At 43.8% G+C, this 27,787-nt stretch overlaps 9 protein-coding genes across 9 annotated transcripts; 2 read left to right on the top strand and 7 right to left on the bottom strand.

The window, feature by feature from the left end:
- Positions 1-1,224: 1,224 nt before the first annotated feature.
- BGZ61DRAFT_311845 (uncharacterized protein) lies at positions 1,225-1,386 on the top strand (the record flags this gene model as incomplete). The annotated part of the gene is made up of 1 exon (XM_046238820.1): positions 1,225-1,386. A coding segment is annotated over one exon (162 nt), but the record flags the coding sequence as incomplete, so codon positions are not given.
- A 4,326-nt stretch (positions 1,387-5,712) lies between these two features.
- Positions 5,713-5,922, bottom strand: BGZ61DRAFT_375782 (uncharacterized protein; the record flags this gene model as incomplete). The annotated part of the gene is made up of 1 exon (XM_046242447.1): positions 5,713-5,922. A coding segment is annotated over one exon (210 nt), but the record flags the coding sequence as incomplete, so codon positions are not given.
- Positions 5,923-8,713: 2,791 nt separating this feature from the next.
- BGZ61DRAFT_487852 (uncharacterized protein) lies at positions 8,714-9,360 on the bottom strand (the record flags this gene model as incomplete). The annotated part of the gene is made up of 2 exons (XM_046250038.1): positions 8,714-9,142; positions 9,283-9,360. The coding sequence occupies 2 exons, from the start codon at positions 9,358-9,360 to the stop codon at positions 8,714-8,716; spliced, it is 507 nt and encodes a 168-aa protein (XP_046093382.1).
- A 1,135-nt stretch (positions 9,361-10,495) lies between these two features.
- BGZ61DRAFT_375775 (small GTPase superfamily) lies at positions 10,496-11,124 on the bottom strand (the record flags this gene model as incomplete). Its single annotated transcript, XM_046242446.1, has 2 exons — positions 10,496-10,993; positions 11,038-11,124. Coding segments are annotated over 2 exons (585 nt in total), but the record flags the coding sequence as incomplete, so codon positions are not given.
- A 651-nt stretch (positions 11,125-11,775) lies between these two features.
- Positions 11,776-13,780, bottom strand: BGZ61DRAFT_469341 (CDC24 calponin-domain-containing protein). Its single transcript, XM_046247946.1, has 3 exons — positions 13,313-13,780; positions 12,432-13,251; positions 11,776-12,376 (listed from the first exon to the last, which is right to left on the bottom strand). The coding sequence occupies exons 1-3, from the start codon at positions 13,750-13,752 to the stop codon at positions 11,825-11,827; spliced, it is 1,812 nt and encodes a 603-aa protein (XP_046093380.1). The 5' UTR covers positions 13,753-13,780; the 3' UTR covers positions 11,776-11,824.
- Positions 13,781-16,507: 2,727 nt separating this feature from the next.
- Positions 16,508-18,459, bottom strand: BGZ61DRAFT_487850 (uncharacterized protein; the record flags this gene model as incomplete). Its single annotated transcript, XM_046250037.1, has 2 exons — positions 16,508-18,019; positions 18,073-18,459. 2 exons carry the CDS (start codon positions 18,457-18,459, stop codon positions 16,508-16,510), a joined length of 1,899 nt encoding a protein of 632 aa, XP_046093379.1.
- Positions 18,460-18,858: 399 nt separating this feature from the next.
- BGZ61DRAFT_487849 (uncharacterized protein) lies at positions 18,859-21,036 on the top strand (the record flags this gene model as incomplete). Its single annotated transcript, XM_046250036.1, has 2 exons — positions 18,859-19,778; positions 19,836-21,036. 2 exons carry the CDS (start codon positions 18,859-18,861, stop codon positions 21,034-21,036), a joined length of 2,121 nt encoding a protein of 706 aa, XP_046093378.1.
- A 1,053-nt stretch (positions 21,037-22,089) lies between these two features.
- On the bottom strand, positions 22,090-24,264 carry BGZ61DRAFT_469334 (major facilitator superfamily domain-containing protein). Its single transcript, XM_046247945.1, has 4 exons — positions 23,524-24,264; positions 23,351-23,470; positions 23,042-23,297; positions 22,090-22,989 (listed from the first exon to the last, which is right to left on the bottom strand). The coding sequence occupies exons 1-4, from the start codon at positions 24,236-24,238 to the stop codon at positions 22,542-22,544; spliced, it is 1,539 nt and encodes a 512-aa protein (XP_046093377.1). The 5' UTR covers positions 24,239-24,264; the 3' UTR covers positions 22,090-22,541.
- A 599-nt stretch (positions 24,265-24,863) lies between these two features.
- On the bottom strand, positions 24,864-25,945 carry BGZ61DRAFT_487847 (uncharacterized protein; the record flags this gene model as incomplete). The annotated part of the gene is made up of 3 exons (XM_046250035.1): positions 24,864-24,947; positions 25,317-25,716; positions 25,863-25,945. 3 exons carry the CDS (start codon positions 25,943-25,945, stop codon positions 24,864-24,866), a joined length of 567 nt encoding a protein of 188 aa, XP_046093376.1.
- Positions 25,946-27,787: the final 1,842 nt, after the last annotated feature.

Genomic DNA, 27,787 nt, shown 5'->3' with positions numbered 1-27,787 from the left:
ATGGGTTATACAAGGATTTAATCAGGTTTAAACCTAGATTTTACTGAAACCTTTACTACTACTTCTAGACCTGAAACTATAAAAATTCTTTTAATAACAGCAGTTAGAAAAGGCTACTATATATTACAATATGATGTAAAAAATGCCTTTATACATGCTAATATAGATGAAGAAATTTATACTATATTTCCTATTGGATTTAAAGAATTTATAATGAATTTTCTTATTAAAAATAAGTTAATAAATAAAGAAATAAAAGAAAATATAAATAAAATAAATAAAGAAGAATTAGTTTTAAAACTAAATAAAGCTCTATATAGATTAAAACAAAGTCCTAGACTTTGGTATATTTTCCTAGCTAAATTGCTAGAAAACAGGGATTTTTCCCTATGCCTTATAATAAGGGAATATTTATAAATAATAGTTTAAAAATTGCTATTATATGCCACGTGGATGATTTAATTTTTATTGGTCCTTCTGATAAAAATATATATAATATAATTAATAATCTCTCTAAAGATATAAAAATCCAACCTTTAGGAGAGATAAAAGACTTTTTAGGAATGAATATCTTTATTAATAGAGATAAAAAGAGCATATATATATCCCAGTTAAAATATATAAAAAATATACTTATAAAATATAATAAAACTACTATAGGAACTTCTAAAATACCTGCTATTGCAGGAGAAAAGCTTATTAAAGCTAAAATAGAACCTTCTAAAGAAGATATATTAGAATTTCAAAAGGAAATAGGTTTCTTATTATATCCAGCTATAAAAACAAGACCTGATATAGCATATAGTGTTATAAATCTATCTAGATTTATATCTAAACCTAATAATTCCACTTTAAAGCTTTAGATTTAATTTGGAAATATTTAAATAATAATTAGAACTTAGGCTTATATTATAACTGTGATTTTTCAGAAAATTCACTAAATAATATTATAAGAGGCTATAGTGATGCTAGCTGGGCTTCTAATATAGAAGATAGAAAATCAGTTAATGGATACTTTTTTATCTATTTAATAACCTTATAAGCTGGAATTCTAGTAAAAAAATGTGTTCTACTAGTCTTGTGAAGCTAAATATATAGCCTTAAGGGAGGCAGTTAAAGAAGCTAAATCCCTTAATAATATATATAAATATATAAATAAAGAGCTTTCTTTAAGCTATAATAAGGCTATACTTCAGTTTTAACTGATAATGAAGCTGCTAGACAATTAGCAAAAATTCTTCATATTATAAAAAATCTAAACATATAGATATTGCCTATCATTTTACTAGAGATAAGGTTAAAAAGGGCAATATACAGCTTTTCTATATAAAAAGTAAAGATAATATAGCAGATTTCTTTACTAAAAGCTTAGGAGCTATAGAATTCTTAAGATAAGAAATTATCTATCTTTAAAAGATTATAAAGAAATTAAATAATAAGAGTTTTTTACCTATTATAACTAGTTTTCTCTTAAAAAGAGTTTTTAAATAAATAAAAAAATACTATATAAAATATTTCTCTTAATAAATAAAATATAAAAGAGTTTTTATAATTTTCTCTTAAAAATATAAAATATATAAAAAAATAAAAAAAATTTATTTTTTCCTTTTAAATAAAATAAAAATATAAAGAGTTATTTTTCTCTTTAAATATTAAAAAATTATAAAGATAAATATATAAGCTATAAAAAGAAGTTAAATATCCCTTATATATTTAAGGGAGGCTGTTAAAGTCCAATAAATATATAAATCTATAACTATATAACTTCTAATAACTAAAATACAAGCTTAAAATAAGCTTAAAAATTCTAAGAAAAATCTTATAATATAGTACTAAAATACAGTACTAATAGCACTATTTATACTGTATGACTAATTCATCTGAATCAGCTTATTAATCTATCCAAGCTTAAAAGTCAAGCATTTTAATTTATAAGCTAAGCTTTCAATTCCTCCGTGATTTGAAATCAATATTACTCGGCAATTAGAGAACCTAGGAAGACATATTCATACTATCTTAGAGCTGAATTTCTAGGCTTTCCAATGGTATCACTTTTATCTTATACCTATATATTTGCCGGCTGAATTTGTCTATAAAAGAAGAGCTTCCTCTGGGTTTATTTCTTCTTCTTTTATCTATATACACTATTAATATACTATATTATACTATCTTATATACTATTATCCCTTACTCTTATCTTATCTCTTATCTCTATATCCTTTATAAGGATATCCTTTATCTATAATTAATTTTATTCTTCCACTATCTTATAACCTCTAATAATACCTTTTTCTTTATAGAAATTATTAAGGTTATTAGTAAATTCTTTAGTATTATTAGAAAATACTTATTTTATAGTTATTTTATTATTATTATTTTCTATTTCTACTTTATATTCTTTAAAAGCTTTTATAGCTTCTTTTTTATTATTTAATAAATAGACCTTTAAATACTTAGTTACTTTATCTAAGAAAGTAATAAAATATTTATATTTATTATAAGTAAAAGGTCTTATAGGTCTATAAATATCTATAGATATTTTGTCTAAGAATTTATATTTATTAATAGTTATTTTATTAACCTTATTAGTAGCCTTAGCTTTAATATAATTTTTATATTATATAACTTTTATAATAGATTTTTTATTTATTATTATTTTATAGTTTTTATATTTTATATTATATAACTTAAGAATATATTTTCTTAAAGTATTAATATTTAAGTAACTTAATCTTAAATACTACTTATATAAATCTATAGTTATTACTTTCTTTTTACTATTTATATTATCTTTATTTATATTATCTTTATTTATATTATTATTATTTATATTTAATAAAAGCTAAGAGGTATTTTCTCTCTGTTTTTTATATATAGTAGTAGAAAAAATATATAAGTTATTTATTTTAAAACCTTTAGTTATAAAATATCTTTCTTTAAATAAGAAAATATTATTATTATATATATAAGTACCTATATTCTTTAGAGAGAATTAGCTTATAATATTAATTCCTAATTAAGGAATAAAATAGCAGTTTTTTTAGAAATAAATCTTTTTATTTAAAAACTAAATAATTAAATTACTAAGCCTTTAACTATTATAAAGGAAGCTTTTCCCCATCTTACAATCTTATAAATTTTCTTATAGTTAAATAAATATTTTTTACTAGAAATAATATACTTTATAGCGCCTATATCTAATATAAAATTTAATATATTTTTATTTTTATTAATTAAAAGAGTATTTACCTTAAATTCTTTATATATTTTAATATAATAAGATAATTTGGATATTATAATCCTATTATTTTATTAATATATCTTTCTTTTAAAGACTTATTTTTATAGTTATTACTTATAGATAAATTAATATCTAACTTATATTAGCTTCTAAATTTAAATCTTTTAAGTTTTTTAAATTAGAAGAATAAAATAAAGTAGAAGAATCTGGAATTTCTTTAATTTGCCTATTTGTTATTAATTCCTCAGTTACTATAAGCAAATCTTTTTTTTTTCTCTCTTTCTTTCTTTTATTATTTTCTTTTTCCTTTTAAAGGATTTTTTTTTTAGAAGAAGGTTTCTTATTTTTAGTAACTTTAAAGCCTTTAGGTACTTTATTAGGATATAAAAAATAACAATCTTATATAAATGCCCTTTAAGTTTATAATAAGAGTATTTTAAAGTAATTTTAGTCTTTTTCTAAGACTTTTTATTAATTAAAAAAGCTTTTTTACTATTATTTTTAAGTCTTTTAGATTTATCTAGTAAATTAGAAGATAAAGTTTCTAAAGTATAATAATTTAGATTATTTCTTAAAGCTTAAGAAATACTAATTATATAGCTAAAATAGCTATTATCTAAATTATATAAAATCTAGGTTATAATTACTTTTTTAGGAATTTTAATATCCTTACTAAGTAATTTATCTTTTAATTCCTTTATTTTATTAAGATATTTCTCAATAGAATATCTTCTAAGCTTAAATTAAAGAATTTCTTAATTAAAAGAATTTAAAAGTAAAGCTAGAGGAATTATAAAGATTTTTCAAAAAATCCCAAGTATCTTTAGTATTATTATAATACTTTATTTACAATAAAGGTCCATCTTCTATTAAAAGACGAATATTTACAAGAGCTTCTTTAGATTTTTTATTATTTTGTAATAAATACTAGAATGAATTTTTTCTTTAATAAAAAAAGCTTCTATTCTTAGAGACCAAGTAATATAATTTTAGTTCCCTTAAGCTTCGGAATGAATAAAGTTTTTCCGAATTTCCATTTTTTCTGATATTTTTCTGATTTTTTATAATATTTTTCTTGATTTTTTCTTTTTTATAGTTTTCTACTTATTAATAATAGTAGAAAAATCGAATAAATGTAAAATGCATTTCTTATAAAATATATTTTTTTTCTTTTTATAAAAGAGATTTTTTATAGATTTTTATCTTTCTTTAGACTATACTATAATAATATAATATAATCTAGTAAAGAGAATAGATTTTCTGTTCTTAGTCTTATAATAAAATATGCAAAATAAAAATATCTTGCTAAATAAGTTGAATTTTTTGTGATTTTTTAGGTATAGAGTATGCTTATGTAATCCGGGCTTATAACTTATTAGAGGTTATATAGCAATAGAAGAATAAAATAAATTATAAATAAAGAATATTCTTATAAAGAATATATAGATAAGGAATAAGATAAGAATAAGGGATAATAGTATAAAATAGTATATAATAGTATATAATAGTATATATTATACTAATAATAATAATATATAAAAGTTCAGAATTTACCAGAGCGTCTCTAGCTTTTTATAGACAATTTCCCAAAATCTAGCTCTTGTAGCTAGATAATAAGTATACTATTAAAAAGCCCAAAAAAGCAGCTTCTTAGTGGCACTATTATTGTCATCTAATGTCTAGAGGATTCTAAGTAATTCTACTTTAAAATCAAGTCTCTGCGTTGAAATTAAAGGTAGTTTGATTTGAAATCATTAAAGATATAGAGATATATTATATACCATAAAAAAGCCTAAAAAAGCAGCCTTTTTCTAGTATAATCTTTGTACCTAAAATACTTATACTTTCCGAAGTATCCGGATTGTAAGTTAAAATAATTTGGAATTAAAAATGATTCTAAATATAAGTGGGCTATTATCTTTTCTATATAGTATAAATAGTATAATTAATACTGTATTTATACTGTATTTTAGTGCTATTTATACAGTATAAATAGTACTATTAATACTGTATAATATTTATTTATAGAATTAATTAAGATTTAATTCTTAAGGTTAAAAATATATATTTATATATTTATTTAGTCTTTAATAATAGTAAAATGATATATTATTTATAATTAAGACGGATTTTAAGCTAGGCTATTTACTATAGTATAGTAAGAGTTTCTTAATAAAATCCTTAAAGATTTTAATATTAGTTAATTTATTATATACTTAAAAATAAATAATACCTTCTTAGATATAAGTAGGTAGGATTTAAAGTCTCTAGCTACAGTAGAAATACTTAACTTAAGTAGGTGTAACCCTAATAGAAGCCCAGCCTTTATTTCTAGTCCTAATATTTTTATTACTTTTAGACTTATCTATAAAAACTATCTAATAGGAGTAATAAAAGGATCTTTTATAGATATATTCCTCTTGAAGATTCTTATTATACTCCTTAGTAATAATATTTGCTACCTTATAAGACTATCTTATCTCTTTTAGGGCTCGGCTAATAGCAGACTTGGATATAATAATATTAAACTCCTTATAAAGGAAGGTGACTATTTTATGGATATTTATATAAGAGGTGACTGTAAGTTCGGTATGTAAAGTAATTATTATAAGAGGAGATATTATTTTAAGTTGACTGATGCTATTTAAGGGGGCTTTTATAGCTCTAAAGAGAAGTATATTTAATTAGATATAGCATACTGTACGGGTAGTATATTAGTTGACTTCGGCGATATCTTTGTTTGTAAGCCTATTTTTGCTATTTGACTTACTCTGTATTATATACTGAATAGATAGGAGGGTAGTAGGGTGGAGGCTTGGTGTTATGGTCGTCTAGTTGTGGTGTGTAGGAAGGGATTACTGTGGCCGTTTCCAACTATACAGATTAGTGAGGGGCACTCGGAGCTCGGGTGGATATAAACCCGAGTGAAACGGAATCTGATTTAAGTATAAAGTGTGAAAAATTTCTGTATTCATACTGTGTAAGGGTGGTCTGTGCGCCCAAAGTCATCTTTACCGGTCCTTGAAGAGGAAGCCGATTTCGCTTCTGACAATAATACACAAGATTGACATCATCAGAGTGCCACGCTAGTTTTCCGACACGTTCCTCAAGGCATAGTGGCGCAGTAGCGTTCGATTGGAGTGGTGGCGCATGGTATTATAATACGCAAGCTATTCTTCAAGGTAATTTAGGAGCGGTCCACAAGCTCAATATTAAGCAGATTAAGGTCCTCAATATTTAAGTTCCAGTACATACCCTATCCAAAAGAGCACCTAGCTAAAGATCATCTTATATGAGGACTTATTCTTCGAGAAGAATGACAATCTTGGATATCAGCTATAACTATGGCCACGGTGGTGAGCAACAGTCGCTTATCCCAGGGAGGCCGCGAAAGCGAGATCTACCATTCGGTCCACCAGGAGCCTTGTTTCTAGCACGGGGGCGAACTGATACGGACCATGCTGATACGGCGGTTCATAGATCGGAGGAGGATGTTGAAGACCAAGAAACAAAAGACCGGTTGCGTAGCAAATCGACCCCCCTGTTGTTGTAACACATTTGGCCCAGTAATTAAGCGAGTGATTCGCACTCCGCAGCACAGGCTGTGATATATTCTTGCTGTAATCACAGCTGTGATATATTCTTCTTCGCACTGCAATTTTAGCCCTAGGGTGGGGAGGAAAAACGAAGTTGATCACAGCTGTGCACTCTTTGCTCTTGTGCTCTTGTGCTCTTGTGCTCTTGCACTGCAATTTTAGCCCTAGGGAAGGAAGTGAGGGTCCCTCCCTTACATTCCCCACCCTTTTTGGGTGGGGAGGAAAAACGAAGTTGATCACAGCTGTGCACTCTTGCTCTTGTGCGCTTGCACTGCAATTTTAGCCCTTAAGAGGGCACCTTTGCACCGACATTCCAACGGAAACTGACCCGAGCCTTCGAGGTTGCGTGCCCAATGTAACCGCGCAGGGAAGACAGGTTGTCCTTTTTCGTTTAATGCCGTGGAGATTGAGATAGGCACCGACCGATGGAAAATAAGATATAAGGAAAAGGCAAGCCAACATATCCATGACCATAGACCAGGCGATGGACCTGTTGCACGCCCTAAGGGAGGAGCGCAGACGGCAGACCGTCGGGAGAGATAGCAGGATGGATGGATGCACGAATTTATTTCACCCGGGATAACTCTGGATGAGTTTTCTTTTACGCTCGTAATGACTTAGAGGTCGGGGGCAAGCTATTGAGATCCGCTAAGCCTATTCTAGAAATGTTACTAATACTCGGTTCTAAGCCCAATCAAGCTGTGTAACGACCGACTTGCCGCCCACTAAATGTAGCAGTATAAATTTAGACTTGACCAGCTAGATTAGAAAGACGAGTAAAATAAAAAGCCTTTCGTATTTTCGATCCTTCAGACAAAGCCAGGGTTAGAAAAGACGGTAGGTGGGCGGCTTGATTGTTGTGGCGCATGGGCTGTCGCTTAAAGTGGCGCATGAGGTTCGGTTGTGGCTTGACGTGGCTTGACGTGGCTTGGAAATCCTGACGTTCAGGGCGCGGCGATCGTCGTGCAGGCATCTCGCACGGACCATTTAGTGGCCTGAGCTTATTTTTTGGACCTGGAGGAGGGCACGGACAAGTTCCTCAAGGCATTAAACGAAACAGGAGACCGGTCCCTACGGGGCCCGCCAATGCCTTTCGGAACAGGCCTGAGAAGCAAAGCGCTTGCCTTGTGAAAGTGGAATACAGGAGACCGGCCCTACGCGGTCCGCCAATGCCTTTCGGAACAAGCCTGAGAAGCAAGGCACTTGCCTTGTGGAAGGAAGAGCCTGATAAACAAGCACTCGTCTTGCGAAAGAAAGAGGCTGACTGTCAGACAGAGCTATATGGACCACAATTGCACTACATTCTAGCGGAGTGCGCATTCCCTTTTAGCGTAGCTGGCAATGCGACACTCGGATGAAATCGGTCAGAGTCAAGTGGTGTTTTTTTGACACGTACTTGCATATATAGCTTACTCGCCTTCCTGACGTCCATAGTAGAGATCTGATAGGTCTGCCACGGCGGCGAAGGGAATTCGAAGCAGTAATTCGTGGCTGTTCTTCCTTCCTTCCCGGAGTGGTCCGGTTCAGTCGTGCGCTGCACCGGCGGGAGGTTTGATTTCACATCGCGTCTTGACCCCTGTTTCCGCCGCAACGGAGTCTCGTCGCAGTTGAATCGCCGTGCTGTCTCACCATAATTAATTGATCCTTAGGATTTAAGGAAATTAATTGCTTTGCCAATAGCCGCCATGGTTGTCGAGTTATTCCATCTCGATATTGAAAGTCAAGGTCTGTGTAACTGCGGCGGGTCACGGGATCCGGCAGATCACTGGGAATCCCTTACTGCTTTGGGCTGCTGCGACCCAATCTCTCTTCCATGGCCAAACTTAGCTCCAGGCGGACTCCTGCAGAACAGTCGATTCCCTATAGTACATTTGTGTCACAACCCAAGGCGAGCCATCGATCGCTCCCATTCGCATCGATCCCATCTCACATAACGGCATCCCCCAGGTGACGCGCGACGGGCGCATATGCGCTGGTGGACATGGATAAAGGGCCTGCCGGACGCGATGCGTTCGAAATAGCCATTATTTGTGCTTTGCCTCTTGAAGCAACTGCGGTCTCCTACTTGTTTGACGAAATCTGGCCCAACTAGTATCGCAAGGCAGTAGGAGATCCCAACCACTACGTCAACGGTCGTATCGGCAGGCACAATGTCGTCCGCGTCCTCCTTCCTGACATAGGCAAAGCCCACGCAGCCGCCGCCGCCGCCTCCCTCAATGCCAGCTATACAAATCTTCGCCTTGCCCTTCTTGTCGGGATATGCGGCGGGGTTCCGGGGCAGAATAAAGACGGAGGCGAGGTCTTGCTAGGGGACGTCATCATCAGCAGCGCGCTCATTCAGTTTGACTTTGGGGGGAGGCACCCAGGGGGCATATTCCTGCGCAATCTCAACATCGATTCAGAGTCCTGGTTTGCGCCTGCGGTGTGTCAGTCCTATGTCGGCACCGTGCTGGTGGCGCGGAAGGATGAGAAGCCGTTGCTGCCCCAGCATCTGGAAGGCGTGTGGATGTATTGTGATTGCATGGTGGATGTGTTTGGAGAGGGAGAAAGTACGCCGACACATTTGTATAATAGACAGGCATTCGAAGAGTGTAGACTGGGCTCGCTTTCACGGGAGACACCCAGCAGGAGGTGGCCCAGGCCATCGAACAAGGCGACAACTACAACTGCAAGATCCCTGGGGTCTTCTTCTACGCCCAGGGCATGCCCGTAGTTATCAACAAGAATATATACACCGGCTTGAAAGCTGTGAATGGGGCCGAGTTTACCACTACGGACGTCATTCCTGATCCGAAATCCCCGGGCTACCATCTTGCGGACGACGTTACCATCCACTTTGGTCCGCCGCTAGGCATATTTTTATAGTAAGGACAAATGCAGGGACAACAGGCAATCCCCGCCGAGAGCATTTCCCCGATAGGAACCTGTAGTGGGAGTTGGCTGGGTCGAGGGTATGCGTGATGGGCCGGATGAGCACGGTACCCGTTGGGAGGGCTGGGATAGCTAAATCTTTTGTCTCTTGCGACTGACTATAAATCCCAGGGCAAGACGTTTGAGGACGTGCTCCTGGAGCTGCGAGGAAATCGTATGACGAATGGTCAGCCTTCAACGGTGCGTTGGGCGAGGTATTTGACATCTCCTGGCGAGCTGATGTGGCTGACCCTCTTCGAGGATCCCCCTATCGACCGTCGTACCGATATTCCGTTCCAATCGCGATTTTATCAAGGTCAACACGTCCTGGAACCGCACTCAATTCGCCCTGACTGTGGCCTACAGCATTACGGTACATAAATCACAAGGGACAACGCTAGAAAGGGCGGTTGCGGACATATCACATAGGGATTTTCAGCACGGGTTGTCGTATGTGGCTGTCTCGCGTGTCAAAAGGCTTGACGGGATTATGTTCGACGCTACTTTTGACCTCCCGGCTATCACGACACAAGCAGATGGTGGTATTAGGGCAAGAATACGGGATAAAGACCGGCGGGAGTCTCAGAACATCCATCCCCGATAGGGAAGCTGAACGGTTAAGCAGGGAAATGATCTACATAGCCGATAGTTTCAATTGACGGCTTTCTCTGAAACAGCTTTGCGTTCGCCTTCACCAAGGGTCACCCGTTGGCGACTTCCCTACTACGTTGATCCGTGCCGGGCAGCATCATTCATTAGGTCGCGGCATGGGCGGTGACACGAATCCACACCCGGTCATCTCACATCGTCGAATCTCCCGTACCAAATCGAAGAATGCCTCATCGACATTGATATCGGATTCTGCATCTGCCTCGACGAATCCGCATCCGAAAGACCTTGCTAAGGCTGCAGCTTCCTGTGTTGTCACTTCTCTCGCTGACTCCAGAGAGCATTTATTGCCAACCAGGACCATGGGGAAGAAATCTTTATCCTTCACCCGGAGGATTTGCTGCTGGAAGGTCGTGATTTCTTCGAAGCTTTGGCGACTGGTGATGCTGTATACCAGTAGGAAGCCTTCCGCCGTTCTCATATACTGCTCTCTCATCGCCGAGTATTCCTCCTGGCCGGCGGTGTCGAGCACGTCGAGTAGAGCAACTTCGTCATCGATGACGCATTGTTTACGATATGAGTCCTCGATTGTTGGATCGTATTCATCGACAAAATCCAATTCTATTAGCTTTAGGGACTGTCAGTTTGGGCGAGGATTGAGACTGAGAATCACGTGGGTACGGTGCTTGCCTTAGTAATGAGACAACCTTTTCCAGTCCCGCCTCCTCCCACCACGACCAATTTGTATTCTCTTGGGAACTTGGAGGAAGGCTTAACGGGTCGAGCTTGGCCTTGAATTCTTTTCAGCTCCTTTCTCCATTCGTCAATCCGTGCCTCAGAGCCGAGACCAAAGAAGAAGCAGCTTTTGTTGTCACTGGTCCGCCACTCAATTTTGCAGCCTCTCAATTCTATGAACCGTTAAATCAATCCATAAATTTCCAGCGTAACTCATTTGTACCTTGTCTAGATGATCGGAATACGTGTTGGATATCCTTTGCATGAATGATTTGGACTATGCATAGCTGCGGCCTCAGACGATCCTGTGGTAACGGTTTCCTTTGTCTCAGAAACCCTTTTCGTAGACTCTTTGGGTACGCTTCTGTTGCTCGCAGTATCCCTTTCTGGTAGAGATATAACTGGGTCTGATATGTTTAGAAATTTAGTGGAATGACAACTAGGTTCCATGCGGAGAGTAACAAGATACCTTTACTACTGGACCACCTATAGGGTCTGCGATATCAACATTGTCAAACATCAAGAGTTCTCCGAGTCTCCAAACGGCTTTCTTTCCCTCATCATCCAGGTCTTTAGACAAGGCAGCTTTAGCCTTTTGGAGTTCCTGGGTAGCGATGGCAATATTGACAGTCTCTTTGACCCATTGTAGGCTCTCCTTTGCTGATTTGATGTCTCTGGATTCATGGAGTCCATGTTGAGCGAGTTCCTGGAAGTGGTTAGTTTCGTATGCAAGTCAGATCTGTGTCCATACCAGTAGGAAGGCCTCGTATTTCTCGAGCTGTCGGGAGGGGAGCCCTAAAACTGCCAGCGCATTGTTTAATACTGCCCGACGCTCGCCATGATTCTCCGCGGATGATAACGCAGTTCTGAGCGTTGATTTTGATTCTTTCTCTGCCGTGATAAGAGCCGCATAATAGCCAGATGACTGCTGTGACCATTCCTGAAAACCCGACAGCCAAGTTTGGCGCAAGTATGGCTTCCGAACCAACATCTCTGCCTTTATCAAGAATTTTCTTTGAACATCGACTAATGGACCAACTGGAGCAAACATTTGTTTGACTGTGTCAACGGGGAGCGTGCCAGAAGATATGATCTGCTCGGCGGTTTCGAGGAGGATCTCCAGACGTGTGAGGTAGAGTCGCTCATCGCGGAGGAATTCGTCCACAGCCAGTCCTGCAGGACTTGGTTCTGCCGTGAAGACCTGGGGGGTGAATTCGAAGAGAACGGCTTGAATCAAACCGGCCTCATCGAGCCTCGCTAGAAGCAGCCGCACTAGCCGGATAACCTAATTGTTGATAAGTTGCTGAGGCATTTTACGAGGTTCAAGGCTATTGTTTTACCTTAATGTGGTTTGTTGTGTCAATGCTCATGAGATCAGCTACAGTAAAGCAGTCAGCTGGCTGGAAACTCAAGCGGCTTACGCAAGCCTGAACGAATTTGACTATCGCAAGCTTTGCCACTGATTCAGATGGACTCGAAGCGATTAAACTTTCCCATCTCTCGTGTTGCGAGTTGTCGAGTTGATTAAACAACATCAACAGAGGAGTCCCGTGCCGAAATATGGCGATAAGAATTGATAGGGGGGTTTGGTCCTCGGTTCCCCTTTGAGTTTCTTGCCGGTGGAGTTCAGCAAACCATTCAAACTGAGACAGCTGAAGTTGCGCTTCAACACACTCATGGTAGATAGATCTCGTGTAAACAGTTGGGGAAAACAACGGTTTAGGCTGAACAGTTTCGTGTCCAAAATCGTAATGCTGTGGATTGGCAATATCCTCTGCGTACAACGGGAGAGCTAGAACGGAGATCTCAGAGATGTTACTGAGACTGATTCCGGAGAAAATAGACCACGCGTGAGTCCGGGCCACAGAACTGCGTACTGAAAAGTCCATGGTATCTCTCTTAGCTCGGCGGTAAACATGAGAGGCTTTGAGGTCACGCTCAAACTCAAACTCGACGAGAGAGGAGCGTTTTGGTGATGCAGTATGCGGCGCCAGACCATCAGCACCAGCTGTAAACTGGGATGTTGCTTGGTGCTGTGACGTATTGAAAATGCTCTCAATGTCCCTCATTCTCTTAGATAGATCATGGTTGCGTTCTAGGAGTATTTCCATAGTTGATATCAACTGCTGCTGGTTGTTTTCTGCTCTGACTTGGGAATCACTTTTTATCTTCAGTTGGATACATGTAAACCTCAACGGAGTGTAAATAGTGGACATCATACCTCTGGAGAATGTTCAGAATACTGTTGATAGATAACTTGAATGCCTGTAGCCTGGTAAATATGGCAGTTAAAGAACTCTTCTTTCTAACCCATTGTATTGGCGACCATAAACGCCCACCCGGGCTTATGGGTTCGGGCGGTGGGAGTGTCTGTAACACTGCCACGAGCTCGGAAAATATCAGGACACCATCGGTAAGCACAGCGATGAGTTGATCGACCTGGATTAGGGACGCATATTTTACATTTCTGGTGGAGATGTTGCTGGCAAGTTGCTCTAGGGCGGAGAGGATAGTCTGCGTCGCAAGAACCTCCGAGGAGAGTTGAGCCGCGATCTTGGGTGCGTCCTTCGCTGCCGTTATGTACGGGCCAAGGATTTTGGCAACCTCACCTGCAGCGGTGGCGATCCCCGCAACGGATGCGATCGCGCTCAGTGGGTCCATTCGAGATCTTCAGATGGCACGAGATGCACAGTTGAGGAGAGATCAGGGCGCTTGAGAGGGGGGGGGGGGGAATAAAGAAAATGAGTCATGAAGGTGGCTGTGCAGCTGAAACATCCGTCTTGAAGGCTTAATATTCGTTGCCTGGCTCCATCAGCAGCCCCCAGCCGCAGCCAAGGGCACAAGACCCTTTGTTGAGGCGATTCTGTGCTTGTGTTGAGCGCCCTACAGTACGCCTTAGTGGCTCGGGCCACACTTTGCCTCAGTAGGCACAAACAGCAAATTGCATTGACAGACCTGACAGGCTTGACAGCCTAGTCAGACACCTCGTTGAAGATCGGCAAGACGGCATCTTAGATCTTAGGTGGCGTACCAACATCGATCGCTCATTTGCCGTTGACCGAGCGCGGCCACCACACTTGGCATGCACACCACCCGAGACCATCTCGCCATCTACGGCAATATCGCAGTCAACCATCAGCTGCGCCAGAACGTCGAGCCCCAACTTTGGCCCGTTTGTCGGCAGGATCTGAATCCCAAATGTGCAAACCAGCCCAGTACAACCCTCTCTGGGATTGGGAAGGGCTGCGGCGTTTGGCCCACACGGCAACGTGCACGAGAAGCCGGTTCCGTGCGCCAACGTGCTGACGTCGCCATGAGCGGAAAACTCTCTGCGGCAAAGTGGTGGTTAGGGGAGGCGGACAGAGACGAGGGAACAGCGATGTGGAAGATGCAGGAATCCCGGGAATAATGCGCGTACTTGTGAAAATAATATGGATGCGCCTAAAAGAGAGGTTGGTAATTGATTTTAATTGATTTTAGGCGTTGTGGTAGTTTCATTTTAATATCTGTTGGCAAAGGATAGTTGGGTGGCCACCCTCGCTTATGAAGCACGTTATAGGCATTTGACGCTTCAATTTGCAGAGCCGGCTGGTTGAGGTTGATAGCCACGAATGCTGGTGGGCTGCAGATTGCTGTACGCGCTGTGGATCAAAAAGTGGCGTGGAGGAAAAAAAGTGGCGCGGGAGGAAAAAAAGTGGCGCGGGAGGAAAAAAAGTGGCGCGGGAGGAAAAAAAGTGGCGCGGGGAAAGGAAAAGTGGCGCAGGAGAAAAAAGGTGGCGCAGGGATTGTGGTGAAGCGGTTGTGGTGCAGGCGGCTCGCACGGACCATTTAGTGGCCCGAGCTTAACAGGAGACCGGTCCCCTACGGGGTCCGCCAATGCCTTTCGGAACAAGCCTGAGAAGTAAGGCATTTGCCATGTGCTGTCCATGCTGCGCAAAATCTAGGCTCCTTAGAGTTCCCCTCGATCAATCCCAATCCCAACCGCCTCCACCTCCACCTCCACCACCACAGCTTCCGCCCGAGTAGCTCCCCCCCGGACACCGAGCAATCATCGTTGACTTCTACGTCGACCTTGCCCGTAGCGAGCAGCAGCTTGACGATGTCTTCATGGCTGTTCCCGGCAGCCCAAGATTTTCTCCAAGAGTGGGAGAGACTCAACCAGCGACCGCATGGGGATTCATCAGGCACTACAGGACAGCCTTAAGCTTGACCAGCAGGCTGCAATATCAAGAAGCAGTGCATACTAGGGAGCGAGCTGCTAGTATAGAACGACGACGGGAGAATCAAGCCTTTCCACAAAATCCGCAGACATATAAAACGATCGGGACGGTTTCTTAGAGCTACTCGAGATTCGCCTATCAAATCAAGCCAACATCTCATAATCATATTCTAGAATATTCTATTCCTGGACGACATTATCTGCGGCTTAGACACTCAAGATGAATGGCGACGATTGCTTTAATCTCTAGTCCGCCACATTCCAGGCCAGACCGACATCAGGTCCCGCAAAGTAATTAAACTCTCATCTTTCGACGCAGCGGAACGGCTCAGTGAGACATTCGCTCGAGCCATCACACAGCGGTGGGAAGGATGAGGATCGTTCGTTCAGGGATACAATCAGCTTTAAGGAGCTTCAGGAGTGGCCCAGAGATGCCTAGAGATATCGGATGATGGAGAATAGGAAGAGAAAAGTTGGCTTCAGAGACTGCAAGACTACCAGCACCGAGTTAACAGATAGAGAACTAGCTCTCTTAGCGACGACGCAGTTTCTGTGACAGATATTTATACAGGCAGGCAAAGCAACCGACAAAAGGAGAAGTTTGGGACTGCTGTTGAGTTCCGGTGCCTTGATAATATTTCTCTTGGGGCATTGTGGAAGATATCTCCAGAGGTTGCCTTATATATTAACTCAACTGTCAAGCGAGCAAAGCAGGAATAAACAAAAGGACGCCCTCAAAATGGCTACCTCTTGCGACATTTACATCATACAGAGTTAGATCCCTCATGCTTACCAGCGAGGATCTAGAGATTGATTTAGGATATGGGACAGATTTTAAGATATGAAATAACTGGGATTTGAAACAAGATGTGGGACACAGGACAGGCTTGAAATTAGAAGGACACGCAGTCATGTTGTTCTTTATTTATACAGCGATTGCTCGATAACTTCCTCGGGATATCATAACAACACTCTACTTTGACCCAGGAGTTTCAGTGGGAGGGGCAAAACTAACCGTCGAGGATGGAAAGGGACTGTATAGCTAGGATGCTTGTACCGCCGACTATTTACAGCTAAAGAGCTTAGGGATGCAGCTATCAGCGGTAGTTAACGAAGGCTATTCATTTACAATCACTACCTGCGTATGTTTGTTGCCGAGCGACTTTTTATCTTCGGACTGTCATATAGGTGGCATCATTAATATCCAGTTCCCCCACTCAATTTGTCAATATACTCCTCCAGGGGCTGTACTACGGTCTCGACCACATCCCTCAGAAACTCACTACTTCCTAGGTCTGCAATGGTTGAGAATTTGATTCCGATACACCGTCTTATGGGTTCAGCTAGGCCCTCTTCCAAGGCTGGATCCATCGCAAGCTCTTCATACCAATCATGAGCAGCTGCTTTAGGAGTGCCTTCATCTTGCTTACCACCCGGACAATGAAAGGCCCAGTATGGGCACTTCTCTAAAGGCTCCTGGTAGTGCAGTTCCAGTAGGAATACTCCAAGTGCGAAGAGTGCCATTTCTGCGTGAGATTCCGCGCTCATTGGGTCCTTTTGTAGTGTGGTTGACAGACATCTATGGTTGAAATAAGGACCGAAGATCAGCCCCCGGTCGTTCTTGTCCTTGCCACATTGCATCAGAAAGACGTCCTTCCGGGTCCAACTTCGCGGAACCCAGGCTGATGTCCCGAGGCTGAGGAGTGTAACAGCCATTGAAAGGCCAACTCCTAGGCGAGTAGAGGGATCTTTGGTCGATGTCCAAAATGCCTCCATCGTTTCGTCCTGAGCGCCCAATAGCCGCCTCTGTGACCTCGGTTCGAGATAGAGTCCGATGTCGTGGTGATCTGCCTCTATCGTGCCTAGGAATTTGTCGTTCTGGGGAGCCGTCTGAATGAATCTGCAAATGTTGGTGACGGGAGCGTTTCCTTTCGTTGGAGTAGGGGACACGGCCATCTGGACTCGTTTTTGAGGTCGTGCGGGCTGGGTGACTTGTAACTGTCCCACTTGAATCTGAATAGTTTTTACCTGGGTAGACGAACTTGATGTCGAGCTCTTGAGGGCTGATTTGACAGCCTTGACAGGCTTCGTCAGTTTTCTCCGGCTGTTTGTCCAGATTCTTTCCGGCTTCATGTTTTTGGGATTCGCTGCTGTCGCAATAGCTGAGACTGCGAGTAGTGCGGTGCTGCCGTCTTGTGCTGCCTTGACGAAACCTTTCTTCTGCTCTTGAAAATCGACTTGGCGGTCTAACTCATGAATATGGTTTATGTCGTGTTGCATGTCCCCGTTCACTGACGGTGCCGACCGATCCGCCGCTTCCACTTCCCATCTGACCTGCTTACGTCCCTGAGGGTCGTCGATTAGGAGGTTCAAAGTTGGGCCTGACATACATAGCTTGGACTTTTCCCACTGGGTCGAGAGGCCGCATCTGTGTTGGTCCTTGCAGGAGCAGCGTAATCCGGACTTCAATGCTCGAAAGAGTGCTTGCGACCCTTGTTGAAGTTTTATGAAGGGGCTCACATCCATCAATTTCGAGGAAGTTGGTCTGGAACGTGACATTAATGCGATGCTATTGGTATTGTGCAGAAGTCTCTCTAGTTCCTTGTTTGTTTTGTTGATGCTTTTAAGAATTGTTTTCTTGTTTTGGGAGAAGCTGACACAGAGCCTGAGAATTTCAGATTCGACGGTGCCCGGTGGTGGTAAAGACACCTAATGTCCAGTTAATTACTATGAGATGGGACAATATCAAGAAAGATACTCACCTTCCCATTTTTAATGGGCAGAATCTTGTACAGGTCATTCAGCGAGTCATCTAACTCTCGCAGAAACTGTATGCAAACTGGTAGTGAATATTTGTGGTGTTGTCTGATCTTATTCACGATATCTGGATGATGCCAGAAATTCGATGTCTGCGAATCTTTAAGTGATTGGCGCTCGCGATCGGAGAGGTCAAGTGGCGTCAGGAGCAAGTCGAGGTTCTGGATGAAGAATATTTCCTCGAGTGTGATTGCTCGAATGAATTCCTTGAAATGCCTTCGAAACAGCCATGCTGCTTTGATTCCCTTGAGGTAGGATTCGAGGCCTCTTGCTGCGTCAATCGCTAGAGGGAGTCCGCCCAAAACGACGCCAACGATCTCGAACCCCGACATCGAGATAAGAGGGTCTGTCTGTCGTACCGGGCGGGAAATAGGATGCGATGCGTCGGCCCAGCTGCGCTACGTCGCAGTGTAATTGTGTTTGGAGCCCTCACCCGATAGAAGCATCCGCAATAGATCAGATGAGGGATTAATTTTAGCCGTAAGCGCGGGGTCTGACATAACAAAGGCACAGAAGGTGTGTACGGTCATGTGCTAATGCAAGCTGAACTCAGCCTCACGACGTTATTGGGTAAATTGAACCTTGCCCCTCCTCCAACCTGACGTCAGTTCAATATTCATCTATCAACCCTCTCAAGGGCCTATTTCTTAGAGACGAAAAGGATTGAACTCCTCGGCAGGCCCAAGTGGCGAGCCTTGGCATTGAACTCGACTGCGATACCCTCAAGCGCGATGACTATCTGCAAACTTAGTCAGAGCTGCGAAGAGACATTCGACCTCATCTGCGCAGGCGAGGGAGAGGGATCAAGTTTAGAGAATCCCTCAGAGACCCTCGAACGAGAACAAGGACGATTCAGAGTATGGGCAAGGAACATCGGAGCCCTTCGAGAGCCGACATCTGCAAGCTCCCTGGATTCGCGGCTTCAGGATGCGCCAAAGGTTCAAAAGGCATTGGCTGACGGTTTGGAGGGACTGTTGGAATCTCTCGAGATAATCCTGGGGATTGTAAAAGGAGATCTTCCCAATAGGGCCGGAGCTATCGTGGTGACGGATGCGGGTGCCTCTGTGGGTTCTACGACGGAGCTGAATGAGTTGGCCCTCGATATTCGATCCTCCATAACGGACCTGTTTCGTTACTCTGTGTTCCTTCGACGACAGCAGCCGCGCGGCCGAGAAGCACCAACTGGGGCCGGTTCTCGAGCTCCTGATGCCTCGCTCGATATCAGGCATACGACAGACATGTTCCCAAAGTCAAAAGATCATCCATGGCTTGCAGAACGAATAGGGAGCGCTATTGCACAACGCCGAGAGTACATACGATTCCGCCAGAGACATCAACTAAAGTCGCAACCCAATTCAGAACGAACCCCCAATGCCCTAGGAGCCGACACAGCCTCGACAAAAGCAACTACGTACAAGGAAAGTGGTGAGAGCGTCATGCTCCCCGAAGAATCCCAGGATGTTTCTGGTCACAGCACTCGGACAAACGCAACCTCGTTTTTGACTATCTTTAATAACGACGGCACTGATGAACTCGGCATTTTTGATCTGGAGCGTCTAATTTTCAAGAGCGTTCCACTGAAGTACAGCGAGTATGTCGAGTGCCCGCTTTGTCGAACGATCCAGATTTTCCACAAGAATTCCGACTGGCGGTAAGTCTCTGGCTATTCTCTTATGCGGACATCAGTTAGCTAACTATCAGGTATCAGGCGGCACGTCTTCACTGATCTACAACCTTACGTTTGCACGTTCGAGGAGTGCTCCCCGGGTCTTTTCAGGACGCGCCATGAGTGGTTTATACACGAGATGGATTCACATCGAAGGGAGTGGCATTGCCCGAAATGCCACACCAAAGTCGACTCCCAGGCCAAACTCCGCAGCCACTTCGGGACGAGTCATACAAATGACATTGCCAAATCCCAGATTGAGCCGCTGCTCAACATGTGTGATCGTCCGATTCAACACTTTGCACCTGGTTCCTGCCTACTGTGTGACTCGTGGGATCCTGAGCCAAATACAGCCTCAAACTCTCAGGACTTTTGCAAACATCTTGCACAACACCTCCAGCAGCTTGCATTGACCGCTATACCTCTCAATATTGAGGGTCTAGAGATCAAAGAAGAAGAGAAGGTAGAAGAGGAAGTAGAAGGGGAAGGAGTTGAGGAGCGCAACTCGGGGGAAGAGGGAGGAACGTCGAAAGAAAAAGAGGACAATACTCAAGGAGATTCCTTGGACTTCCGGCCGCCCCCAGTCGTCGAGCGCATCCCCGGAGGTCCAAAGTTCCCGAAATATCGTGCTATCCCAATTCCGAATCCCCGTCGGCCCCCAGTCGTCGAGCGCATCCACGGAGGTCCAAAGTTCCCGAAATATCGTGCTATCCCAATTCCGAATCCCCGTCGGCCCCCAGTCGTCGAGCGCATCCACGGAGGTCCAAAGTTCCCGAAATATCGTGCTATCCCAATTCCGAATCCCCGTCGGCCCCCAGTCGTCGAGCGCATCCACGGAGGTCCAAAGTTCCCGAAATATCGTGCTATCCCAATTCCGAATCCCCGTCGGCCCCCAGTCGTCGAGCGCATCCCCGGAGGTCCAAAGTTCCCGACATATCGTGCTATCCCAATTCCGAATCCCCGTCCACCAAAACCTCTCAATATTGAGGATCTAGAGATCAAAGGAGAAGAGAAGGTAGAAGAGGAAGTAGAAGGGGAAGGAGTTGAGGAGCGCAACTCGGGGGAAGAGGGAGGAACGTCGAAAGAAAAAGAGGACAATACTCAAGGAGATTCCTTGGACTTCCGGCCGCCCCCAGTTGTCGAGCGCATCCCCGGAGGTTCAAGGTCCCCGACATATCGTGCTATTCCAATTCCGAATCCCCGTCCGCCAAAACTTGTACATCCACGTCAAAAACAGACTTGACGGCGGCGAGAGAGCGGAAGATAGCAGCGGGGACGATCAATTAGATACAGGTCCTAGCATAAATGTCGATGAATGATGGCATCCAGTGCAAGGAGTAAAGTAGGGTTCCGTTGCTGGCGGAAAACACTAACATGTGCCGTCCTTGACCCCGTTGGGGTTGTCTCTTAAGAGATCTGAGGTTCTCTGACGGGAGAGAAAGGCTTTATCGTCGGCTGTCAGAGAGTTTGCTTTGAATAAAGGCACCAAGCCATTGTAAATTTAACGGGTCAACAATGTAATTGGGCAATTTTTTCAAGGAAATGATGAAGACTAGGGAGAGATGACAGTATGTGACGGAATAGGGCTGAGAACGGCATAATGGCGATGCTCCGAGCATGGACTAGCGCAGGTTTTTCTTATATTTATGACTGCTTCTGTATCTAGACTTCCTCTCCTCCTTTCTTACCGAATAGGCCACGTTTTGCTCCTTTTAATGCCTCGATATCAGTCAGCATAAATGGATGCATAAATTTTATTTCACCTAGGATCATCCCTAAAATGGCAGAATTTATTTATTTCTATGAATTGAACGTATAGGCACTTGCGCTCTAATTGACCCACTTGCAGAGCCTGCTGGCTGAGGTTGGTAGTCAGGCTGGGCGCGGGAAAAAAAGTGGCGCAGGAAAAAAGAAGTGGCGCAGGAAAAAAAGGTGGCGCAGGAAAAAAGAAGTGGCGCAGGAAAAAAAAAGTGGCGCAGGGAAAAACAAAGTGGCACGGGGATCCTGGTGAAGAGGTTGTGGTGCAGGCGTTGAGCACGGACCGCTTGGTGGTCCGAGCTCATCAAGGTGGGCGCGGAAGAGGGCACGGAAGAAAGAACCTTTCGGAACAAGTTCCTCAAGGCACAGGCCTGAGAAGCAAAGCGCTTGCCTTGTGAAAGTGGAATAAAGAGCCTGGAGAAGAGCATGGTCGGCCAGTTGTATTTCCCCGACGAACACAAGGAACCTGACGAGCAACACACTTTGTGTCTCCGACGTCTCCTTCGATAATGGGAATGACATCCGTTGTAACCTGACCCTCTTTAGACGCGTGCGCATCAATAAGAAAATGGAAATCATGAAGACAGAGCTCAAGTTCGAGTTCACCAAGCTTAGCGTGTGGCTAGCGGGCCTCCCTCTTCCGGCTCGGTCTCTGCACAGACAAAAGATGCTAGGGAGAGATATTGTGATAACAGAGCAGTCGGACCTGCATCTCACTTGGAGAGAGTCGGCCATGTTTCTGAAACCGCTCTGGAAGCCACTACTCGATTACGACTTCTGGAAAACGGAACTCTGCAATAGCGATCTTCAGATCTACAAAAGTATAGCTGGCCATGGCCGGCGAAGTAGAACACCCTGCATGCCTGTAAGGCCGATGAGACGTCGGTCTTATAAGCTCACAATAATGGCAGAATCAATGGTCCTTATATCTCTCTGTGTGCGTCTTTCGCAAAATCCATTTGAAGTCGGAAAGAGATAACCGAACACCACTCAGTTATCGTGGTCCTCTCGCGACTCCAAGCCTCGATCCCGTATGAAAACTGTACAGAGGAGGCATATCGCCATCAGTGGCACCTGGAGTATGAAAACACCACGGCTGGCTGCCATGTATGCATCCAACACTGCAGGAACATGTTTGACCGACTCCGGCAGCGCATAAGTAGAGTCGGATACGTACTTATATTCCTGGGGCAGCGTAGCTCGCAGCCGAGCCTGAAGGACTGCTGCTGAGACCGCAAGGCCACACGCACCGCCGGCACTACGAAAAAAGTTTCGATTCGAAATGATGACAGCTCGACGATACTTGGGAGAGTGGGCTTGCAATGCCACAAGGGTGGGCTGCATGATAGAACCTACCCCCGTTCCAATGAGAAGCAGGATAATAATAATTATACCCGGTCTGGTAGCTCGGTTAAATACCAAGGCTAAGCCAGCTCCTCTTTATCCTAGGTTAGAACGAGAACCCAGATGTTTTCGTGATGTTGACTTACAAGGTCCAAATACCAAACCCAAAGACAATGACCTCGCCGTACTGTTTTCGACGAGAGATGTACTGACCAGATAGAATCGAAATCAGGCTCTGTGCGATGACCAGAGGTATGTAAACGATAGCTGAGGTCATTACGGAGAACTGGTGAGGATTCTGTAGGTATAATGGGATATAATACAAGTACGCTTGGTAGACGGAGCCAAACAGGAAACTTTGTAGGAACATCACCACGACCACAGAGTTGTTGAATATTTCCACTGCATGCGAAATCAGCAACAACAAAGCCAGTAACGAGGGTTCATCCACTGACCTGGCATCATAGGAAGCTTTGCTAGCTTCCACTCCCAGGCAATAAATGATAGGAAAGTAACGAAGCCGATAGCAAGCATACTTATCACCATGGGCGAGTCCCAGGAAAAGTACGCACCACCTGCTCATTTAGTCTCACATATGCTGTTGTGAAAGGGAAGGAATGTGACAGACCTCCAGTGATTGGGATGAGCAGAAGAATAACTCCTGTCGACGACACCAACGAGCCTATCCAATCCACCTGCCTCAGGCTCTCTTCAAAGCTTGCCGTCGGAGGCTTGCTGGGAAGGTAGAAATACGTCAAGCAAGCTGTCATGGCTCCAAGTGGCGAGAGCATATAGAAGAAGGCCCTCCAAGACGTTCTTTGAATCAAAGCCGCAGCCAAGAAAGGTCCGACAGCGTTACCTAGTCCGACCATGGCACCATTAATGCCCTGATACTTGCCTCGTTGCTCCAGCGTGACAATATCCGACACGATAATATTTGTGAGGCTGACAATGCCTCCGCCGCCGATACCGGCGATGGCACGGCAGATGTAGAACATGACGGCGGTCTGCGATAACGCACAGAGCAAATCGCCAATCGATAGCATCAGAATAGCAGCGATGAAGATAGTCTTGCGCCCAAAGATGTCAGACAACCGGCCATATAGCATCTGAAATGTTGTGTTGGCTAAAAGGCTTGCGGTACCAGCCCACGAGATCGTTGCTTCTGCGTTAAGATCTGTAGCTATGGTGGGGAGGGTGACGGCGATCCCATTTTGGTCAATGGCGACAATGAGCATATTGATAGAGAGCGTAGCGAAGGCCAGGATAAGTTGTCGTCGCGGCAGCAAATTGGCCTGATCATGCAAGGCAAATTCAGCCCTTCGGACTTCTTGGCGAGTCATGGTTGCGGGTGTAGGACAAAACGGCCAGATTCCACCTGACGGGAACAAGCCGTATTATAATTAAAAATTCCGTTACTATGACTCATCTATATTCCGTCTTCGCAGACTGGTTCGGAGAATGGCCGATGGCTTGTGGTCGTCCGGATCTTCGCCGCCTTTCCAATGGCCGGAAGACGCGGCATCTTGCCGAAACTCACAGGTGGGTTGACTAGGTTGTCGGATTATTTCCGATGGGACAAAGAGGCAGCATAATTATTATATGGTAATTTCCCGTATCACCTGACGGATCTTTGAAAAGCTCCCCTCCCTTATTATCTTATCTTCTTATTCGACGAAAGCAGCGGCGACCCCGACGAAAAGGAGACGCGTATAGAAGCAGGAGAGCGGTAGATGTAGGGCAGGGTTCAGGTTACGTAGGGGCACCAGTAAAGGGATTGCGCTCATTATGGCTTTTCGATGTCGTGCTCTTTTAAAGTGGTGTGCTGTTTGGCAGTAGTTTAATGTCGCAGGCCAGGCCTAATTAACGAGCCCTCAGGAAACAGCTATACTTGTACTTAGTAATCCAGCTGCGTGCTCCAAGTAAAACCTGTAGGCTAGAATACCCCACACTTTAGACAACAATCAATCAGTGTTGGAGATCACAAGTGTGAGGCGACCAAGTCGGTGGCAAAGGTGTGGAAGAAGGTGGAACATTCCACAGAGATCGTGCCTGTACATAAATAGTAGTTCTCCTACTATTTATTTAGAATGAATCAAGCAACTCGAATCTTCTCATTTCAACAATCAGCACACTGCTGCTGCTCATCATATTCACGTTAACCCTTTAAGCACGCTCAGTACGACATTTAACCGGATGAGCTCAGCGCCGAACGGGCCGACAAGGCCTAGATGAGCGGCCCGATCAGCGTGGCGCAAGAATTTTTCGGTTGCGGCTTTTTTTTTTTTTGGTTGAGGCTTAGCAAAGTGGCTGCCGTAAAAAGAATTTGTGGCGTAAAGGTGGCGCAGCGATCCTGGTGAATTAGGAGGCGCGAGGGTCTGTGGTGCAGCTCGCACGGACCACTTAGTGGCCTGAGCTTACGAAGGACGGCGCGGAAGAAAGAACCTTTCGTTCCGAAAGGCATTTTTGGACCGCCAGGAGGGCACGGAAGGAAGAACCTTTCGGAACAAGTTCATCAAGGCAAAGAAGCTTTCGTTCCTCAAGGCAAAGGGCGTCATGTCTTCCCTCTGCTCCCTGTGACCCGCGGAGCCGGCAGACCTGCTCGTTCATCGCGTGCAGTGTCCGCGCTCCGAGCATGCTCACCTCATCAATGACTAGCAGGTCCTTGTCCTGCCAGTCCATTCGCGACTGACCGTGGACGAATCTTTCCGCCTGTTTCGGCAGCCGGACACCGTTCTCCTTAGACCAGTGCTCGTTGCCGCTGGGCTTCTCTGTCCCGGCTTGGGCATCAACATCACCAGATTTGGCAGGCGGCAGGATGCTGATGGTATTGAGACATAGGGGGGCGCAGTATCAAGCCAATGGGTGGTAGCCACAACGGTAGCCTGCGGCGTGGTGTTGTGTGTTGGTGGCATGTATCAGCTGCCTGCTTAGGCAGCAAGGAGATAAAACCGGTGCGCCTAACACCCCGCACCCGCAGACTCGGGCGCGGGACGGGTCACTCTAACCCCTGTGGTGGTCAATCGAAGGCGAACGGAGACTGTGGTCATTGGAGACCTTGATAGGTGCCATGTTGTATGCCTTCACAAACGCACAGAGCCAAAGTGGAGGCCTCCCAACTCGGGACTCCCTGTGGAAATCACAAAGTGGGCACAATCCAAGGGCTGTTAAGTAGGCACGATAACGCAGCAGAAGGGACGCTGCGACGACCGAAACGTTCTCAGAGCCAGAAAAGAAAGCCCGGCTACTCAAGGAGACGTTCTTTCCCAGAGTCTTCCTTCAAATAGTTTCCTACTCCCTTGCTTGAATTCCAGCATTCGTTGATGAACAGTCTGCAAGATGTCTCAATCGAGGCCATCGTATTTATCGCGACACATCGGGACACCCAACACTCTCTATCCACATGTTCATCTGTCGAAAATTCATGCATCATGCCGAAGGCCGAGATAGTTCACTGAGATGTACGCTGTCCCAATTCGACGAGGACTGTACCAAAGCTCCCGACATGATTAGATCAGATGAGCCGAAATTTGCCGACCACATGAATCAAATCGAGACAAGGCGTGGCTCAACCAGATCCCTTTTTATTCTGGAGGGACTGTCGGCTTCCTGGATAGAAAAGCTTGGTTCCATATTTGACATCGACCCGGTATTCTTCGATTGGCAACTGCGGACCCTTGAGCTCCCACCAACATGGCTGAAATATGAGGTGATGAGACTGCCGTCCATGCGCAAGTCCGACCTCCACTTGGGCTTAGTCTATCTCGAGGTTCTCGAGTTTCCGGACAATCCTCCACGATCATCTTGGTATCTTGACGTTGGGCCCGGCATCGCTCGGCGAGTGTTCATGCAAAACACGAGGCAGGGACCGGTCGGTCTGGTTGTTCATCCTGTATCCCAATGGCTCCGCGAATATCCTGATGGATGCTGGGAATGTCAGTGTAGAGGACTTCGTCACTGGGGATCCCAAATTGGAATATTATATCGAAAACGATATTGCTCTGTTGCTAATCCGGAAATAGGCCGGGAGGGACTGGCTAGATTTAAAGCAGGGTTTTATTAAGACTTTTGAATTCATAAAGAATGCTGGCTTGGTGGATTGATTGCAAAGGGCACCGCCATGACAGGCGAAATGATGGCAATTGGCGTTATAGAAGCGCTAATATTTTATAGCTTAGTTAAATAGTGCACCAACCATGATGCCCAAGCTAACGGAGAGCAAAGACGAGAGGACAATAGCCTAGAATAGGCGAGACTCCTCCTTATCCCCCCGGCTTGGAGTGTGTGTCGCGAATCAGTAAGCTCTCTTACAGTTCATCCACAACCTCATCCGCGGCACTGAGGGCTACTGTCTTAATAGCAAGCCATTGGATCTTAATGAGACGGTGTTTCCTATGTGCATCTGCTCGCTTAACCTTGAGCGTGAGGACATAACCAGACTCCATTGGCCGGCTAAAAAGGCATAGTGGGCAATCAGATTCTACGTACAACAATACATGATGAATTTCGTGATCAAATTACGCAAATGGGTTTGAAGAGAGCGTTACTATTGGTTGGCGCACTAAAACATACAAGTAACCACCTCGGATGTCCCGGAAATGCAGAGTAGATGGCCGATCAGTGACATGCATTCATGATAAATGGCCTGAATACCAGAGCGGACGGCTCAGGTCTCCAAATTTGATCCTGCATAACAGGCCAGGGTCAAATACGAGCTGAAGTGGTCCTAAACACTATTGCCTGGCCGCATACGGGCCACAAGGTTGACAAAGGTTAAGTTGTATACCAATACACATAAGTAGAGATACATGTGGCAAGGCCATTCTTGGTATGTGAGCTGCAGTATCTCTACTTATGCCTATTTCTTTTCCGCCGTGGAGAATACTGGCGAT

The sequence above is a fragment of the Ilyonectria robusta genome (genome assembly GCF_021365365.1).
Source record: "Ilyonectria robusta strain PMI_751 chromosome Unknown BGZ61scaffold_99, whole genome shotgun sequence".
Classification (NCBI taxonomy): Eukaryota; Fungi; Ascomycota; class Sordariomycetes; order Hypocreales; family Nectriaceae; genus Ilyonectria; species Ilyonectria robusta.
Note: the sequence above shows the minus strand (reverse complement) of the source record. Positions and strands in the feature narration are given on the sequence as shown.

Coding starts and splice junctions, on each gene's coding strand:
- BGZ61DRAFT_469341 (XM_046247946.1), bottom strand. CDS start 13,752: ATGGACCCACTGAGCGCGATCGCATCCGTTGCGGGGATCGCCACCGCT. Junction 13,252..13,312: donor ATTCTGAACATTCTCCAGAG/GTATGATGTCCA, acceptor GAAGATAAAAAG/TGATTCCCAAGTCAGAGCAG. Junction 12,377..12,431: donor ACACAACAAACCACATTAAG/GTAAAACAATAG, acceptor ATCAACAATTAG/GTTATCCGGCTAGTGCGGCT.
- BGZ61DRAFT_469334 (XM_046247945.1), bottom strand. CDS start 24,238: ATGACTCGCCAAGAAGTCCGAAGGGCTGAATTTGCCTTGCATGATCAG. Junction 23,471..23,523: donor GCTCATCCCAATCACTGGAG/GTCTGTCACATT, acceptor CTAAATGAGCAG/GTGGTGCGTACTTTTCCTGG. Junction 22,990..23,041: donor GGGTTTGGTATTTGGACCTT/GTAAGTCAACAT, acceptor CCTAGGATAAAG/AGGAGCTGGCTTAGCCTTGG.